This window comes from Rattus norvegicus, chromosome 15 (assembly GCF_021556685.1).
Source record: "Rattus norvegicus strain SHRSP/BbbUtx chromosome 15, alternate assembly SHRSP_T2T, whole genome shotgun sequence".
In the NCBI taxonomy this organism is placed as follows: domain Eukaryota; kingdom Metazoa; phylum Chordata; class Mammalia; order Rodentia; family Muridae; genus Rattus; species Rattus norvegicus.
In genome coordinates, this window is record NC_141548.1 from 5,267,980 (window position 1) to 5,286,577 (window position 18,598).

The window sequence follows — 18,598 nt, forward strand, 5'->3', positions numbered from 1 at the left end:
ACTGGGTATTCTTTGATAGCCGGCACTATTTCCACATAAACGTCCATGTATTTCACAAAGTCAGTGGTTGATAATCCTACTTTTTGCAATAAAAACTTCCTTTTCTTGGGAATATAGGGGGATTAACTACAGGGCAAATATAAAATCATAAATTTCTGCCCCTTCTTTTACATATTAAGTTGGACATCATCCCTTTCTCAAATATAGCCAGACAATTAAATTGGTCATCAGTGAGCAAAGGTCAACCTGGACTGCGTGTTCCTACATTGTAGCCCGACAGCCATCACTTCTCCAATATCTGTCTTCCTTCATTTCCAAGTCCAGGCACGAGGATATCGGAGGTTGCCCCTTGATACTTTACTCCTAGCAAACATAAGAATCAGCAGGATGGGGAGGCAGTCGAAGGGCCTGAGGTCAGGTTAAACCTCAATTTTAGTGGGTCCATAAGTTCAGGGGAAAGTCCATTTGGCATTGTCATCTGTGGCTTCTGTGTTCTTATCCTAGGTGCGCTCAATCTGTGCTATGACGCCTCCTAACCTCACAGACGTAAGAGTGAAAATCACGTCTGTCTTCTCTGGGAAGGGCTCTGCCTCTGACTCCCACCTGGAGTTGGACAACATCGCTATGCAAAGTTCAAAAAAGAGGGGTGGAGATGGTGGACGCCTCAGAAGTTTAGGGTCATTTCTTCCAAATAAGGCACACATTTTTCCAATGTAATTTTTCCTTTGTTCTTTCACTCATGGTGGCTGGCTTCTTTCCTGGCCTGAAGTATACTGGAGTCCAATCTTTTAGATGACTGAAGCATCTGTTTTTGAGATGACAGGCCCACCAAGGGGCCTGCTGCATACAGGCTCCTATCACCAAGGCAGTTGTTGTTACAGGATCATGGCATGGCGGCAGCAGCACACGATCTCTCAGTCTTCTCTGCTGCAATTGCTAAAAGAATAATAGGGTTGTTTGTTTTTAAAAATATTTTATTGGAAATACCTACAATGCTGGTCAGAGTTGATACATGCCTTTAATCCCAGCACCCATAAGGGTTTTTTTCTCTTTTTTTTTTCTCTTCTTTTTTTGCAGTTGTTGTTAGAATTCCCATTGTTTTCTTTGGTAATTCCCTCTATTTGCTCTGTACCTAGAATGTTACCCACACTCTTCATGGCCCTATTCTTCATGTTAAAGATTTTACTCTTACCACCCACACCACACATGATCACATTATTTACTTTCAAATAAGAAAAAAAGGCATGAAGAAGAGAGTTAACTCATATGGTCTAGGGTAATCAACACATCAGGAGTTTCAACTAGGCTGCTCTACGTTCCAGCTCACTGGATGCAGGCCTGAGGCCATGGGGTATCTTGGAAAGGAAGAAGCACACACTACCTCACAGCTCTCTCTGCTGGCGACTGCTAGAATTGTGACAGGACCTGTGTTTGTTGGCACACGCCTTAATCCCAGCATTCAAAATTTATTTTAATCGTTGATGTTGTTTTTTGTTTGTTTTTTGTTTTTAATCCCCCCAGCTAATTGCTCTATACCTAGAATATTAAGCTCACGCTCTGGAGGGACCTATTCATGTTAGGCGATGCTTTTATTCTTACTAACCACTCCACAGATGATCCCATTATTTCCTTTCAAATAAGAAGACAGTCATAGAGAAGTGAGTTAACCAGTATGCTCTCACAGAAGAAACACATCACGAGTATGGAATGGCACCCCAATCTTTTGCATTTGTTATGCCTTTTAAATTTTTTTATTCTTTATTTGTTTTTAGTTACATTCAAATGTTAAAGCCTTTCTCTGTTTCACACCCATATCCCCCTACCTCATCCCCCTCACCCTGTTTCTCTGAGGGTGTTCTCCCACCCACCCAACCCTTCCTGCCACCCTGCCCTACATTCTCCTACACTGGGGCATAGAGCCTTCGCAGGAACAAGGGCTTCTTCTCTCATTGAAGCCCAACAAGCCAATCCTTTTCTACATATGCTGCTGGAGCCCTGGGTCTGTCCATGTGTACCATTTGAATGGTGGTTTAGTCTCTTGGAGCTATAGTTGGTTGGTATTATTGTTGTTATGGGATTGCAAACCCTTTCAGCTCCTTCAATCCTTTCTCTGCCTCCTCCATTGTTCTCAGTTCAATGGTTGACTTCAAACATCCGCCTCTGTATTTGTCATGCTCTGGCAGTGCCTTTCAGAAGACAGCTATATCAGGCTCCTGTCAGCTCGCACTTCTTGGCATCACCAATATTGTCTGAGGTTGGTGGATGTATATAGACTGGATCCCCAGTTAGGGCAGTCCCTGGGTAGCCTTTCCTTTAGTCTCTGCTCCAAACTTCATCTCCACACTTCCTCCTGTGAATATTTTTGTTTCCCCTTCTGAGAAGGACTGAAGCTTCTACACTTTGGTCATCCTTCTTGAGCTTCATGTGGTCTGTGGATTGCGTCTTCGGTAATCTGAGATTTGTGCTAATGTCCACTTATCAGTGAGTGCATACAATGTGTGTTTTCTTGTGATTGGGTTTCCTCACTCAGGATGATATTTTCTAGTTCCTTCCATTGCTGTAAGATTTCCAGGAAGTCATTGTTCTTAATAGCTGAGTAGTACTCCACTGTGTAGATGTACTCCATTTTCTGTATCCATTCCTCTGTTGAAGGGCATCTGCGTTTTCCCCAGCTTCTGGCTGTTATGAATACGGCTGCTATGAACTTAGTGGACCATGTGCCTTCATTGTATGTTGGAGCATCTTTTGGGTATATGCCCAGGAGAGGTATAGCTGGGTCCTCAGGCAGTGCAATGTTCAATTTTTGAGGAAACTCTAGACTGATTTCCAGAGAGGTTGTCCAGTTTGCAATCCTATGAAAAGTGGAGGAGTGTTCCTCTTTCTCCGCATTCTCGCCAGCATCTGCTGACACCTGAGTTTTTGATCTTAGCCTTTCTGACTGGTGTGAGGTGGAATCTCAGGGTTGCTTTGATTTGCATTTCCCTGATGACTGAGGATTTTGAACATAACAGAAGGCATTTTAAGAAGTGATGCTACCCTAACTGGTGGTCTGCATGTAGTTGAGTGCCAATGGATCCATTTCTCTCTCTTTCTACAAAGTTCAAGTCCAAGTGAATCAAGGAAATCCACATAAAACCAAACATGCAGAAGCTAATAGAAGGGAAAGTGTCGCAAAGTTCCTAGAACACATTTGCACAGGAGAAAGTTTTCAGAAAACAATACCAAATGGTCAGGCTCTAAGATCAACAGTAAATGTATGAAATCTCAACAATCTGAAAACTTTCTTTAAAGCAAAGGACACTGCCAATAGGACAAAACAGCAAGCTACAGATTCAGAGAAGAGTTTTACCAACCCTACATCTGAGAGAGTGCCAAAATTCAAAATAAACAAAATACTCAAAAAGGTAAACTCCCAGACTAACAAATAACCCGACTTTTACACTGGGACAGAGAGCTGAACCAGGAATTCTCAACTGAGGATCTCAGTGCCTAAGAAACTCATCAAGAAATGTTTGACATCCTTATTTATCAGAAAAAGGCAAATCAAAATGAACCTGAGATTCTTCATTACACCAATCAGAATGGCTAAGATAGAAAACTGAGGCAGCAGCAGATTGGGCTAGGATGTAGAGGAAGGGGAACGCTCCTCCATTGCTGGTGCGATTACTCGCTGTATAGCCACTCTGGATATCAATGTGGAGGATCAGGGAATATTGCAAATAGCTGTACCTGAAGACCCAGCTTTACCACTCACTTCAGTGCATATACTCAAACCTGATCCACATATGACAAGGACATGTGGTTGAATATGTTCATAGCAGCCTTACTTATATTAGTCAAATGCTGGGAACAACCGCGATAGACCTCAACTCAACTGAGGAATGAATAGATAAAGTGCGCTCTATTCATACAGAGCAACAGTACTCGGGTATCAAAAATGAATACGCCAAGAACTTTGTAGGCAAAGGGATGGAACTGGAAAATAGTGAAGTAACAGAGATCAAAAAGATATAAAATGGGATGTATTTAGTGACAAATGGATGTTAGTCCAAAAGTTCCAGAAGACCCACTATACAATTCATTGATCACCTGAAGGGTAACATGTCAGAAGGCCAAATTGTGGATGCTTGAAACCCACTTAGAAGGGGGGACAACATAATCATGGGAGGCAGAGGGATGGAGGGACGTAGGTAGAGGCAGGGAAGGATGGACAAAGGGGGGAAGAGAGTAGCAATAATGAAAAGAGACAAGAGAGAAACCCAGAGGAAAAGTGGAAAAAATAACAATAAGCATCAGTGGTGGGTGGTGAACTTGGGTAACCCAAATGAAAAATGAAGAAGTCAAAATGTTCTCATTTGCAGAAGACATGATACTATTTTAAAAACTCTAAAAATGTATCACCGTCTCTTAAGACTGATAAATACATTCATAAAAGCACAATACAATGTGAACACATAAAGTTTCTTAGCCTTCCTTTATGCCAATCTAAATCATACCGTGAGAAAATCTGGGAAAAATTCCCCTCATAATAATCTGAAAATATTAAATAAAATAATTTGGATCAACTGGATGGGAAACATGGGCTTAGAGGCAGAGCCATGTCAGCACATGAAGAGTGGAAAAGCCAGTGTTGTCTGTTAAGCTGCTCACCCCCATGGTTAAAGGCAAACGGCAACAGGTTTTAGCACTGAGGAAAAGAAGAAATAAAAGCCAATTTGTTGAAAATCCCCATCACCAAAAAGTAGTGACATCCTCTGTGATGCACATCATCTCTCAGGGGCACTGGCCGTCGGAATGGCTGGATGATGGCTCTCGGCATGGGCTCTGCCTGCACCCCTTTCCTAACTGCAGAGCTCAAATCTGCTTCAGCCCGGTTATCAGCTCTCCATTCTGTTGCATGTAGATCAGATCGCTGTGTCTGCCTATGCAGTCTTTCTTTACCTATGAAGACCTGAGGAACTGTTCTCCATCCAGTGAGCTGTTGTAATTAATCTTGAATCTCATTGGTGTTGTTAGAGGCTGTGATGTTCACAATTCCAGAAGACCAGGTTTGAAAGGCAGTTGACTGAGGATTTCTTGGGTCTTTCTGTAATAGGGGCAGGTGGGCTGGATGAACACGACCACCTTCCCAGATGGACACTTGCAGTTCACAAACCACTGAGCCACGCCGACAGGCTGCAGCTTTCCAGGAAGGAACATTCGGGTGAAGGTACTGGTCCCGTGTCAAATGGAATTGGAAAACCTGATGTCTTTGCTTCTGTGGACCAAGACCGGAAAAGACAACTACATAAAAATCTGAGGACAAGTTGTGAGAGGTTTGTTCTTTCCTTCAATCATGTAGGTCCTAGGAAGGAGCTCAGGTGTAGGGAGTTGGCAACAATTACCTTTATCTGCTGAGCCATCTCACCTGCTGAATCCCTCATTCCTGGAACTGAAGAAACTCTGTATCCATCTGGTATTCTGTGTATGTATCTATGTATCATTCGCAGAGTGGATACTTTTGTCTGTTGGTTGGAAAGCACCAGTCTGGTGGGCTCATGGTTGGTCTCAGTAGTCCAGTCCAGGAGCTGCTTTACAAGAACCATTCATTGATCTAGAAGAAACTCTTTTTATAGGCAGTGAGATCTACTGGAGCAATATCAACCATCCTTCTCCCTTCCCAGTTTTGAACTGAATCATTCTCCACCAAAGGCCTGTGGTCTCTGCTGCAGGCTGCATCCCCCCAGGCTGTCTGAAGCTTGCTCATAGCAGTGCATTTATGGGATGGCAACATGATTTCCTCACCACTTCACCCCCAGGAGAGTTTTTCAATTCTTTATTTAATCTGATGGGTCTAATCTACATCATCACCCAGGATGAGATGGGGGAGTTCTGCTCAACCCTTACAGTAAGAGATGCTGAGATATGATGCCATACCCACTAATGCCGTACATGGACACCTGCAGTTTAGACAATAAGCATGGCTGTCCAATATATGTGTTCCTACTGGTCTCTAGAAGGAGAGAGTGAGAAAATATGCCTTGTACACATGAAGCCAGAAAAGAATTTGTGGATCTAGAAGACAAGGTACGAAGGACTGCCTAGAAGACAAGGTACAAAGGACTGCGTGTAAATCCCAGTGACTGAGAAAGCAGCCTGGAGCCAGTTGTGTTATTGAGACTTCAGACAGCTTGGCCTTTACACATGTGACACAGCAGACTTCCATGAGCAAATCCTTAGCCTGGAAGATGTAGTTATGGTAGCCAAGAAAACAAACACAGAACTGTCCCCTTTGCCTGCCTCCTACTACTCTGCTCTCCCACATCACGGGAGGCTGAATGGTCTTCCGCATACCCTGAGACGCAGCTCACAAGGGACAGCGCCTGTCTTCAACAGAGCTTCATCTGAGCCTGCCCTTGGCCTGTGGTGGATGTGCAGGAAGTGAGCTGACAGGTGAAACTTTCAAATCCTTTCTCCAAAAAATAACCAGATATCAGTGAGCAAAGGACAACGTGGACGGAGATTGGTCCTCTGCAGTTCCATTAGACGTCACTTCTCTAGTGTCCACCTTCCTGAGGTCCCAGGGACAGGCCAGAGGGTGTTAGAGTTTGGACCATGATCCTGTATTCATGCCAAACATAAGATTCAGGAGGTTGGGCAGGGAGTGGAAGGGCTTGAGGTCAGGTGAAAGCTCAACTTTAATAGGTCCAGAAGTTCTGGAGGGAGTCTATTTGGACTTGTCATCTGTGGCTTCTACCTTCTTGACCTAGTTGTGAGGAATCCATGTTAAAATTCCACCTAACCTCATAACTGTAAGAGTGTAAAACATCACCACGTAGGTCCTTTGCAAATTGCTTTGTCCTTTTCGATGCCCAGTTGGCTCATGCAGGTTCGCTACCACTAGGTCCAAATTAGGGGATATTGTAGATAGATTTAGAGGTTCACTGGGTCTCTCCGATAGTCAAAGTAATAGACTTTACGGAGAAGTGGACGAATAGGATTTCAAGAATAAAATAGCTGAAGAATTCTGCCAACTGCTGATCTCTAAGAGTCAGAAGCAATGGGGGGTATATTCTAAACATAATATTCTATGGTTCAATCCCTCCTTGTATAGTACAGCAAGCCCAAAGTAAGAAAAGTGCCTATCCACACTTCCTGGACTCTAATGTGAGTTTTGATAGTGTTTCCTTTAATGTCTTGTTCATTATTTCCACCTGCCCAGAATTCTGCACAACAAAGACTCCAAACTATGCATACATCTTTGTTATTCACAGGCTTTGGCAGTGAGATCTGGGCTATTATATGACAGCATTCCTAGTGAGTGGCAAAATTAGGGGGAAAGTTCCTAGCAGAGCTTTCTAGTTGCTCTATGATCAGTTTCAGTCTGATGTAGTGAGCTTCTACTCACCCAGAAAAGGAATCAATAAAAACAAGCAGGCACTTTTGTCTTACTCTAGGAGACCATGTGTCAGTAAAATCAGGATCCCATAATTTATCAGAGCATTGGCTACCTGTATGCAATCCTCTCTGGGTAAATGATCTCTGTTTTTTATTTACATAGGTGCAAATGTGACATCTGGCTTTGACATCTTCTTCTACACTGTCCAGTGTATTAGGTAGAACATACCTTGGTGTTGGCAACTCAGAGAGTTCTGTGGGCCCAAGACAAGTAGTCTGGCAAAGCTGAGTTACCAGAAACCTGCCAATTGTCTCTGGAAGAATGATCTTTTCCTCTGGTGTTCACCACCAACCTCTGGCATCAAGCTATCCATTTGATTCTTTTGCATCCTCGCCTCTTGGTTATACTCGAAATACACAAGATCTAAGGCACAGACCACATAAAACTCAAGAAGAATGACGAAAATGTGGATGCTTCACTCCCTCTTTTTTTTTTTTATTAACTTGAGTATTTCTTATATACATTTCGAGTGTTATTCCCTTTCCTGGTTTCCGGGCAAACATCCCCCTCCCCCCTCCCCTTCCTTATGGGTGTTCCCCTCCCAAACCCTCCCCCCATTGCCGCCCTCCCCTCAACAGTCTAGTTCAGTGGGGGTTCAGTCTTAGCAGGACCCAGGGCTTCCCCTTCCACTGGTGCTCTTACTAGGATATTCATTGCTACCTATGAGGTCAGAATCCAGGGTCAGTCCATGTATAGTCCTTAGGTAGTGGCTTAGTCCCTGGAAGCTCTGGTTGCTTGGCATTGTTGTACATATGGGGTCTCGAGCCCCTTTAAGCTCTTCCAGTTCTTTCTCTGATTCCTTCAAGTGGGTCCTATTCTCAGTTCAGTGGTTTGCTGCTGGCATTCGTCTCTGTATTTGCTGTATTCTGGCTGTGTCTCTCAGGAGCAATCTACATCCGGCTCCTGTCGGTCTGCACTTCTTTGCTTCATCCATCTTGTCTAATTGGGTGGCTGTATATATATGGGCCACATGTGGGGCAGGCTGTGAATGGGTGTTCCTTCAGTCTCTGTTTTAATCTTTGCCTCTCACTTCCCTGCCAAGGGTATTCTTGTTCCCCTTTTAAAGAAGGAGGCTTCACTCCTTCTTTAGAGGGGGAACAAAAATATCCACAGGAGGGGATAGGGACGCAAATTTTAGAGCAGAGAATGAAGGAACGCCATTCAGAGCCTGCCCCACATGTGGTCCACACCTATCTTTCTATCATCTATCTATCTATCTATCTATCTATCTATCTATCTATCTATCTATCTCCACCAAAACTAGATAAGAGGGATGAAGCTAAGAAGTGCAGGCTGACATGAACCGGATATAGATCTCTCCTGAAGACACAGCCAGAACATGTCAAATACAGAGTCAAATGCCTGAAGCGAACCACTGAACTGAGAACGGGACACCCATTGGAGGAACTAGGGAAAGGACTGAAGGAGCTGAAGGGGCTTGCAACCCCATAAGAACCAACCAGAGCTTCCAGGGACCAAACCACTACCCAAAGACTACACATGGACTGACCCTGCGTAGGTAGCAGTAAATAGCATTGTTGGGGCAGCAGTGGAAGGGGAAGCCTTTGGTACTACCAAGGTTGAACCCCCAGTGAAGGGAATTTTGGAGAGGGCAGTAATGGGGGTTGGACAGGGAGGGGACACCCATTTAGAACGGGAAGGGGAGGGGTTAGGGGGCTGATGGACAGGAAACTGGGAAAAGGAATAACATTTGAAATGTAAATAAGAAATGCCCAATTTAATAAAAATGGGAGAAAAAGAATAACAACAAACAAACCAACAAAACAATAAAGAAAATGTTCCAGGGGCAGTGCCGGGGAATAGTGGTGAACAATAAGGGGGATGTATAGGGGAATACACATATGGGGAAGGGAGAGGGAAGGGAATGGGGGCTTCAGGAAGGAAACAAGGATGGGGAATAACGTTTGAAATGTAAGTAAAGAAATATATATAATAAAAAATTTTTAACATATTGTTCCTCCAAAATTGCTGGAATTCAATAAATCTGCAGTAATAACCGATGCTATATTACAAGGAATGCAGAGGCATACAGCTCTGTGTGTCCTGATCGCTTTTTATATTCCTATACTGAATGGTTTTATTTCCTCTAATGTATTAGAGAAACACTTCTGTGTGTCTCCTTTGTTTGTCATTATAAAGGAAGCTAAATTTGTGAGCACAAGTATAAAGCAAGAATATTTTTCATCATGAATGTGGGATCCACAGAGTATGACACACTGTCTACATCAAGAGCACAGTTTCCTGTGCAGCTCTGGCTGGCTGTGAACTGATGGTGAAGCCTATGCTGCATGAGACTTGCAGAAAACCACTGTTGCCTTACACTTGTGCTGTTACAGGAGGAAGAACCACACACGACTCAGGACGGTCTTCTGAGTGAGGGATTAAAGGTCACATTTTTATTTATAGACAAACATTAATTTATTCAAGAACATTTTAAAGTGGGGAGTCAATGAGTTCAATGTATATAGCCTTAAGAATATAGCATATTAATTAAAAAACTAATGTTAACAAATAAAGAACAAAACTTCAAATGTAAACAAATAAAACCAAATGCATAAAACAACCAAATTTCAAACTAAAAACTAAATATAACAAGTAAATTAGTCAGCATTCAATTCCTGATGATTTTTCAACATATAACTCCAGCCTGTTGCTGGCCTTGCAAACACAGCAGAACGGCAGGTAAGATGGTAAAAATCTCTTCAAGAGGAATGTAGACGCCTCATTCGGTGTAGTTGATTGTTGGTGGACAAGTCGTCAAAAGGTTAAACGTGAGGCATGTTCCAGTCCACATCTCAAGGTCTTTCAAATTCAGCCCAGGATTGCTATGGTTACAAGGACTGAGATGCGGGAGGTGGTGTCAATCTTTGAACCCTCAGTGCTCCTGGTGGACAGTCCTGTCTCTGAGAGCTGTAGTCCTGGTCTGGGCCCTGGGAAAGCTTCTGCTGCAGTGTTCAGACCTAGGGGTGGAGAAGACCTGGTGAGGACCTGCCATGCCACTTATCCCATACACAGCAGCACAATTCAGCAGGAAAATCCAGGATGATCTTTCATCTGAGGTCATTCTCTCATGCCCAAGAGAGAAGGGTAAGAGATCCCACAGGCCTGCATATTTTCTCAGCTTTTCAAAATGCTAAAAATCGAACAGTGAAAAGCAGATAATTCCAATCGTACATATATATTATATTTTAATATCATGTAACAATGTCTCAATGTCAGATGAGGAGAGATGTGAACAACCTAGAAAACAATAGGAAGGCCTTGGAAGCCTGGCCATCACTGAAATGAAGACTATTATTATTCCTCCAGTGCAGGAATATGCCTGGGGTCCAAATGACAACCTCAATATCTGCAAAGACCCAGAGAAACAATATCTCAAGAAGTACATGCACACTGAAGTGATATTATATTTGGCAAGAATATGCTGCATGGAAATCTTGCCAAGACTAAGCATTGAACTCTAAAGGAGATACTCAAGCAGAAAATAAACTATACCACTCCTTTGTTTATGGGTATCGTAAAACTATTATGGGGAGACTTAAAGGCACTGGGCTCAGATAATACAAGAGAGCACAGCCTGGAGGGATCGGTACACAAGAGCCAGAATCTCTATGGATCACATACACTTCATGGACGGAATTTCTTTTAAATGGACAAGAACAATATTCTGAGCTGCTCCTAGCTGACAGATGCTGAGAACTCTGGAGAAAGTCACACACCCGATAAGACAGTTTATAAGTACAGGAAATCTACTTGGGTCCTCTCATCCTGTGCTTTCAAATCCTCTCAGTGACACCGAAATGATGCTGCATTGTCTCAGACAAGGCCTTTTGCTCAGTGGCCAGTTTTTTCTGATTCAGGGCGTCCTGCAGACTTTCCTCCATGCTCTCCTCATCCTGGTCATTAGAAGATTATATTGTCCATGGAGACATGCATATATACAGACACAGACAGACAGACACCCAGAAATACACACTTTTGAACTCACCCAAATATATTTGTTCACACATACAAGCAGAGTATTTTGCAGAATGTGGTTAGTTTCCCAGTTAATGGTAATAGAAGAGATCACCCAGTCTACTATGGTAGCATAAGAAAAAAAACCTGGAATGGGGTAAGTACACAGTGAGCATAGCCTAAAGACAGCTCAGCCAATAAAGTGTATTCCCCTGAAAATCAGAAATTAGAAATGTGACATCTAGGCCTGTTAGCCAAGCCTGCTTAGCAAGTTCACAATGCTGTGCACAGGAGGCTGATTTCAGGGAACAGAGCACTGGGTGGGGGCAGGTAAGCCTCTTCAGTCCTCTGCTCACTGTTTCCCAGTGCATGCAAAGTGAGCTGCATTTTTCAATATGAGGTCCCTTTACCATACAGTACCTGACAGGGGAAACAAACTACCAGCACAAACAGCTAAGAAATCTCCATAACCACAATCCAAGGTAAAACTTGTACTGGGATGCTATCAGATATAATTCGAGTAAGAGAAGGCTAATTCAAAGCCAAATGCTGGCAGGTATAATCAAACTAGCCACAGTCCATGGAAGGGCTGGACAACATTGTACCTTTTCACTTTCTGACTGATGGACATCTGGATAATTTTGCTTCATGGCTGCTCTGAGGTGAACCCCTACAACACTAATGTGCCCCAGTTTCTCTGCTGACACCTACTTCTTATTCTGGAATCACTGTGTCAAAAGGTTGAACTTTCACAAGAGTTGTACATGGTTTCTCACAGGGCTACCCATTTGACACCTCCAGCAATGTCTGAGGGTCATCACTGTTCTAAACCCTCCTTACAGATGATTTTCACTCAGATCAAACGATTTTGAATAACAATGGTTAAGAGTGCCACAACACAACACAGGGTGAGTGCTTTGGACGATTTTGAGCCTAAGTTTCTGTCTGAGGCAAAGATGTGATTACACCTCAGCATAACTCCTGGACATCTTCTGCCTGAATATTCAACTCTAAGCAAATTAATCTTTCAAATAACAAATTCCAGGCCAAACTCCAAAGCCAAGGTATATTCAACCAAGTTTAGGCCAATCTGGAAAGAAAGTGGTGGCAGGTTAATGATTAACATAACCAGGATGTTGAGAAGACACAACAAGCCACATGACCTTCCAGTGTTACTATACACCGAGAGCAAAGAAGGCAGAAGAGCCCTGAGTCATCAGTTTCGACACTCAGGTACATGGATTTCACACAGTAGCCTCTCCTCACATCCCTGTACCCCATTCCTGAGTTTTTCTCCAAGTAATGTCAATGTTGATGAATAGTTTTCCCAGTGTAAATATTTTGAATAGTGATCAAGACCCCATTAAGAACAATTTAAAATGTAATTGGAAAGATTATGTTTCTCTTCTTCTCTCTTTCTCAGAGTGTTTGTGGTGTGTGTGTGTATCTATATATATAGTTTTACATGTTTCTAAATATGCACATATAGATTTATACAATATATATAAATATATATATGTGTCTGTGTTCAGAAACTTGATGAGTTCACACACACACATGCGAAAAAACACACATATACACACACTTCTATATATAAGACACCATATCACAATTAAAACAAACAACTTCCAAAGTACAATATGGACCATAGTCATAAACATGATCACACATATATGTGCCCACAGACAAAAAACACACAAAAAAACACGCCCACAAACACACACACAGAGTCAGAGAGAGATGGAGAGGGGAAGGGAGAGGGAGAGGGAGAGGGAGATGACAGAAATCATAAGTGAGAAGCAGAAAAGAATGGGGAGGCCATCATGCTAGAACAACAGTTGTTGAATACAGATTAGGCAAAGGAAATGTGTCAAGTGAGAGCTTAGACACTGCTATCCATCCCTTATAGAGTAAACCTGTATAGGGAATGCACTTCTTGGGCACACGAGGTTGAGAGAGTTGGAGAAAAATTTCCCTCTAATCCTCACATATCTCACACAAACCCTCACCCTGAGAGAAGTCTTTCTTACATCCCTGTTCATCCAGTCAGCTCCAGGACATAAGCCACAGGAAAGAACACTAAAACACTGACATAAAACAGGACGGACAAACTGCTTCTCAAGCTCTGTCACTGTAAACCACGATTTGGACAGGCAAAAGGGACCATTTTCAATGTACAGGGAAAAGGAGAGAAAGTCCACAAGCCCCATCATGATTGACAATGAGAACCATTCTTTTGGCAATTGAACTAAACTCTAATCAGTTCTGTGCACTACAAAGACGGCTACCACATGGCATCCCTCTAGCATAATGGCATGTAAGTGTGCAGTGTGTGATCAACAGATCCCCCTTAAGGAAATGCATTTTCTAGTTGAGCAGGAGGATTTGGTTGTCAATCCTCCAGTTTCTTGCATGAAGCTAACATCACAGAAAGTTTTGTAAATGGTCAAAGAGATGAACAACTGGATGAGACCTAGGAGAGCGTCTGGATAAGTGGGAGAAAGTTTAAACTGGCTTGACTTGGTTTATGGTTAGATATCAGGAAAACCTGCCCTTGATGCATAATTCATCCTACCTGAGGCTGCTTGTTACGTGGATTTTCATACTGGCTTCCCCACAGAACCTTGTTGTTTCCTTAATGGACTCTTCCAGTGCAATCTGTTCCCATAGAAGCTCCCTGTTCTCATGCCGTGCTCTCTGGGCATTGTTCTTCAGCTCAAACAACTCAGTTAGGAGGGGGCAGAAGCTGCGGCTGACACACAAAGAAAAAATGGTGACTCCCAGCCAGTCTCCAACTTCCTCCCACATCTCCATGTCCATTACTCCTTCTAGGGTCCTGATCCAAAGAGAGCCCAGATTATAGTCCAAGTCCACAGTAGCCATGGAGCATGACCTAGAGACAGGTCAAATGGAGAAAAGAGCCACATTCCAGAAGACTCAGGGCACTTCTCAAAAACCTGACACCATTGATTCAAGTTTTTCCCAGAAGAGGACATAATCCCTATGTGTGCTTATTTGTCCATTTTATTAGAATGTCGCTTGGAGGCCAATCTTTCTGTGTCCTGTGTGTCCTAGAGCCTTCCTTAGAGACAGGCTTCCTGGTCTGCTTCAAACACTATAAAGCCTGATCCTCACTTTACTTCAAACATAAGAATGGGCTGACACATGCTGTGCCCTGTGCTGGGGTCACAGCCTTGTAAGTTACTCACCAGTACCAGTCATTTTCCAGTGTGAGGTGTGTACATTTGACCAAAGCTCTATTGACCTGCTCGCTCATTTTCTTCATGTCAGTCATCACTTCCTCGTGCTGCATCGTGAGCATCTCGGACTCAAAGTTGTTCCTGTGGTAGGGCATGGTCCAAGGATGAAATAACATATGAATGAAGGATGCAAGAATTACATGAATTCAGACTGAATCCTGAACTACCCCAGCCTAGGACATGCCACACCCTTGATCCTTGGTACTGGGTCCATTTGGTATTTACTAAGTTTATTATTATGGACACAGGGACAGCAGTGCCAGCAAACAAAAGGAGGGAGCTGATTTGCTTGAGCTCCCTGAGGGTGTTTGAAGGAATAGACTAGCATGCCAAGAACTTTGGAGGACCCTGTGCCACGATCCAGGCTCCAACTGAAACCCATGAAGACTATTGTCCTGTTCTTAGGTAACAATTCTCAATCATAGAATCTATTGCTACATGAAAACCCAAAGGAACAGGAACAGTATTTACAGGGAAAAGAATTTATAACACACACCAGGAGATTCCCATGTGCGTCCACCTGAGCAGATGTGAAATGTTCTACTGCTCACTGTGAGGCTCTCACCCTCATCATTATCATGCCATGAAAATTGACACAGGATAATTCTCAGGCCAAATCAGAACATAGAATACCCAGATCTTAAGTTATACACACAAACGCACTCATATACAGACACACACACAAACTTACACAAAACTCTCTCTCTCTCTCTCTCTCTCTCTCTCTCTCTCTCTCTTTCTCTCTCTCTCTCTCAAATACAATTAGAATGCCAAATAAATACAAGGATGTGGCATTATCTCAAAATACAATGAATAAAATCAGAGAAAACCAATGATCCCCTGTTGTCAGTCCAGTCACACACTGTGAGGCACCAAGTGGGATTGGGTCCCTCCAGCTCTTCACAGGACCTATTGAACCCAAAGCACCTCCACGTCAATTACAACAATGATTGGTCATAATCAGAGCACCTAGAAATTCCCACAAGCCAACACCTGTCCAGGCTTCTTAAACCACACAATGAGAGCTCACACACTACTACCCTTATTCCCAGACTGTCATTCAGGCCACAGGCTATGATTTACGTTTGTAGGAATTAAAATAGCCTGTTCCACCATCCCATTCCCATCTGAACTTCACATTCTGATGCAATCAGGAAAGTGATTTTGACCATGAGGATACCCTGGAGTTGTAGCCTACTGTGATGTGAGGAAATGTGGATTTAACAGAACTTGCATTGTGACTACCTGTCATTTAAATTCTTTCCCGGGTAATCAGCCAGGATTCTCCTGAGTTCATCTCTCTCCTTTTGCATCTTGTGGAGAGCAATTTTGAGGTTCTCCAGACGCTTCATTCTCTCCTCTTCAACAGGTGTCATGGAGGCTTGGGATGATGCCTTCTGATCAGACTCTGTAGGTAGATAAACACCAGTAAACAGGCATGTATGTGGACACAGTGTCAAGGAAAACTATGCTTAGTCTAAAACAGAAGTCTGAGGATGAACAGTTCTACAGATACAGTGAATCCCTGACAGAGCAAGAAAGCTATCTTTAAGCTGAACTCAGCTAGGTCCCTGGTCCCCACCATCATAGCCATAGGATGACATATGCCATCATAGATATAGAACACACCTCCTAAAGCCATTCCTCTGGCTCTGAAATTCTAAAGCTGGGCTAAACAAGAAGAATTGGAGGACCTTCTCAGCTAATGTCTGATATGAGGCAGGTAAGTCCTTGAGTCCAAACTGCTTAACATCTTGAATCCCTAGTCTGTGTGTTCAAGGACAAATAACTGAGACCTTGTTATATGACCAGGAGAGTATCCCTCTTGGCATCAATTACCCAAGTAATCTACAGGACACTGCTGAGAATGAAGTGCTTTGATAGCCTATCCTGGGAGAGACACTGTGTTATTCTTACAGAGGCACATCCTGGTATTTTTTGACACTGCCCATGACAGTAAAGAGATTCAAGGAAAGGCCCTTGACATATAACAGTTCTTGGTTTTCTGTCAAACTAATGATCAGAAATTGTTGAGTCTGAGTCAGCCATTTAGGAAGACTGAGGCTCTAAATCATACGTCCTACTCCTGGAAGGACCAGCTCAAGCCAACCTCCTCCAGGAAGCCCCCCTTGCCCTGCCCAGTACTCACGTGACCTCCTCCAGGACCTTTCCATTCGTCTTCTTCTCCAACGTGATGGAGGGCTGGCCTCCCTCTGCCTTGGTCTGGTGTCTACATGGATATGATTGTCCCTCCGAAAGAGACTGAGGATCCTGGAGAACATGCCTCCTCGGGAACCCATTAGGAAATGAAGGGAAATCGCTCAGGCAGTTGGTGTCACCACAACACTGCTGACATCACAGAACATTCTAGTGTTTCCTGGATACAAGAGAATTTCCAGGGAAGACACTACCGGTGATGTCACTGGGAAATGCCATAGCTTACTTGCTAACTACCTCCAACCAGACTGACCAGGTTCTGCAGTGGCTTTTCCAGAGACTCACTTTTGAGCCAGGAACACCCATTCGCTCACTGTCCTTCCAGAGCTTCAGAGTTCTCACTGCTTCATTACAACTCAGTTGCTGAGGAGAGGGAGAGTTGTATCAGGCCTTGAAATGGATAGAACATCTTTGTTAACAGCCAAAGACCTAAAGACCATGGTGATGGATATTCTTCTTCCTGAAATGTATAAACCCAGGGTCCATGCATGTGACATATAATCCAATATCCACAATTTTTACTGTTCCCTAGATGCCAATATTTTTTTCCTACACCTTTAAATGTATGCAAGCTGGAGTACATTGTTTCATGGACTGTGCCTTGAGAGGTGTCATGGTTTCAATATATTCACCCATGTTCTTTCCTGAAATCTCTGTCTTACCATCCCATTTTGTGCAATGGAATCTCCCCTTTCCTGGCAACATAGGTTCTCAGGTATAGGGCAAACATCAAATTGTAATCTTTCTGTCCCTTCTTAAAAGTTAAAATCTCCAAAAGTGAGGGAACTGAGACCTAAGCAAGAGCCATGGAGGGGCAGAATGCAGAGGTGCTGCTGGCCAAGGAAGAGCAGGAGGAAGCAGAGAAGCTGTAGCACATCATGGTGCACACCTGGGCAACCTGCTGGCTTCACTCAGAGGACCTACAGGGTGCTTAACCATCATTTGTAACTCGGTATCTGGTGCCCTCCTCTGGCCACCGTTGGAACTGCATTCAGAGGAACCACAGACAAAAGTCATCCAAAGAACAATTCACCAAAATAAATACAGTTTTCTTTCAAAAAGACATACAAATGTATGGTCAAGTCAAACAAAACCCAAGGAAACACAAGAAATGAACTATTTCACAACAACCCAAGAGTGCAAGAAACAGCATAAAAACAATCTCTTAAACCTATAATCATTCTATATGTATTTCTTGAAATAGCAGTTGGAGTAAGCAACCGGGCTGTAATGCTCTTATATGTTCCATAGCCTCATCAACCCTTGTCACAGTCTCCACCTGTTTGACTTTTTCTTAAGCACAAATATGTACGAGTTAGAATCCCGAGTCTGTCTGGGATCAGACTGTAAACTGTAGTCAATGTAACACTGGCAATCATTAGCCACAATCTTCAAGTTTCCCTCCTAACCCCAGAGCACAGCCATAACTTTGGAAAGCAAAACTCACCCTCCACCAAACTATCTATCCTCCAAAATCCAGTCTCTCCAAAACACCAAGTCCTATCCTCATGCTATAAAGTATGGCGGCCAAGCCTTGCATATGAAGGAACGATGGTGCAGGCTCTAATATCTCAGCAAAGAGACATTGCCCTAAATTCTTTTATTAGTCCAGTTTCCATGATAAGAAATATATTAAAATATTATCCCAATCTAGACCTGTTTCCCTGGGTTGGCTCATGCCACGTGTTGTCTAGAATGACTCCTT

At 43.2% G+C, this 18,598-nt stretch overlaps 1 protein-coding gene across 1 annotated transcript; it reads right to left on the reverse strand.

Annotated features, from left to right (window-relative positions):
• Window positions 1–9,823: 9,823 nt before the first annotated feature.
• Window positions 9,824–17,164, reverse strand: LOC148000696 (disks large homolog 5-like). The gene is made up of 5 exons (XM_087587147.1): window positions 16,826–17,164; window positions 15,922–16,084; window positions 14,626–14,757; window positions 13,992–14,168; window positions 9,824–10,419 (listed from the first exon to the last, which is right to left on the reverse strand). The coding sequence occupies exons 1-5, from the start codon at window positions 16,974–16,976 to the stop codon at window positions 10,335–10,337; spliced, it is 708 nt and encodes a 235-aa protein (XP_087443273.1). The 5' UTR covers window positions 16,977–17,164; the 3' UTR covers window positions 9,824–10,334.
• Between the last annotated feature and the right edge of the window lie 1,434 nt (window positions 17,165–18,598).

Excerpts from the sequence above, each read along its gene's own strand:
- LOC148000696 (XM_087587147.1), bottom strand. The coding sequence starts at position 16,976 with ATGGGTTCCCGAGGAGGCATGTTCTCCAGGATCCTCAGTCTCTTTCGG. Across the intron at positions 14,758-15,921 it reads GGAAAGAATTTAAATGACAG|GAACAACTTTGAGTCCGAGA; the intron begins GTAGTCACAATG and ends GCCCTACCACAG. Across the intron at positions 10,420-13,991 it reads CACGTAACAAGCAGCCTCAG|GTCTGAACACTGCAGCAGAA; the intron begins GTAGGATGAATT and ends CTCCACCCCTAG.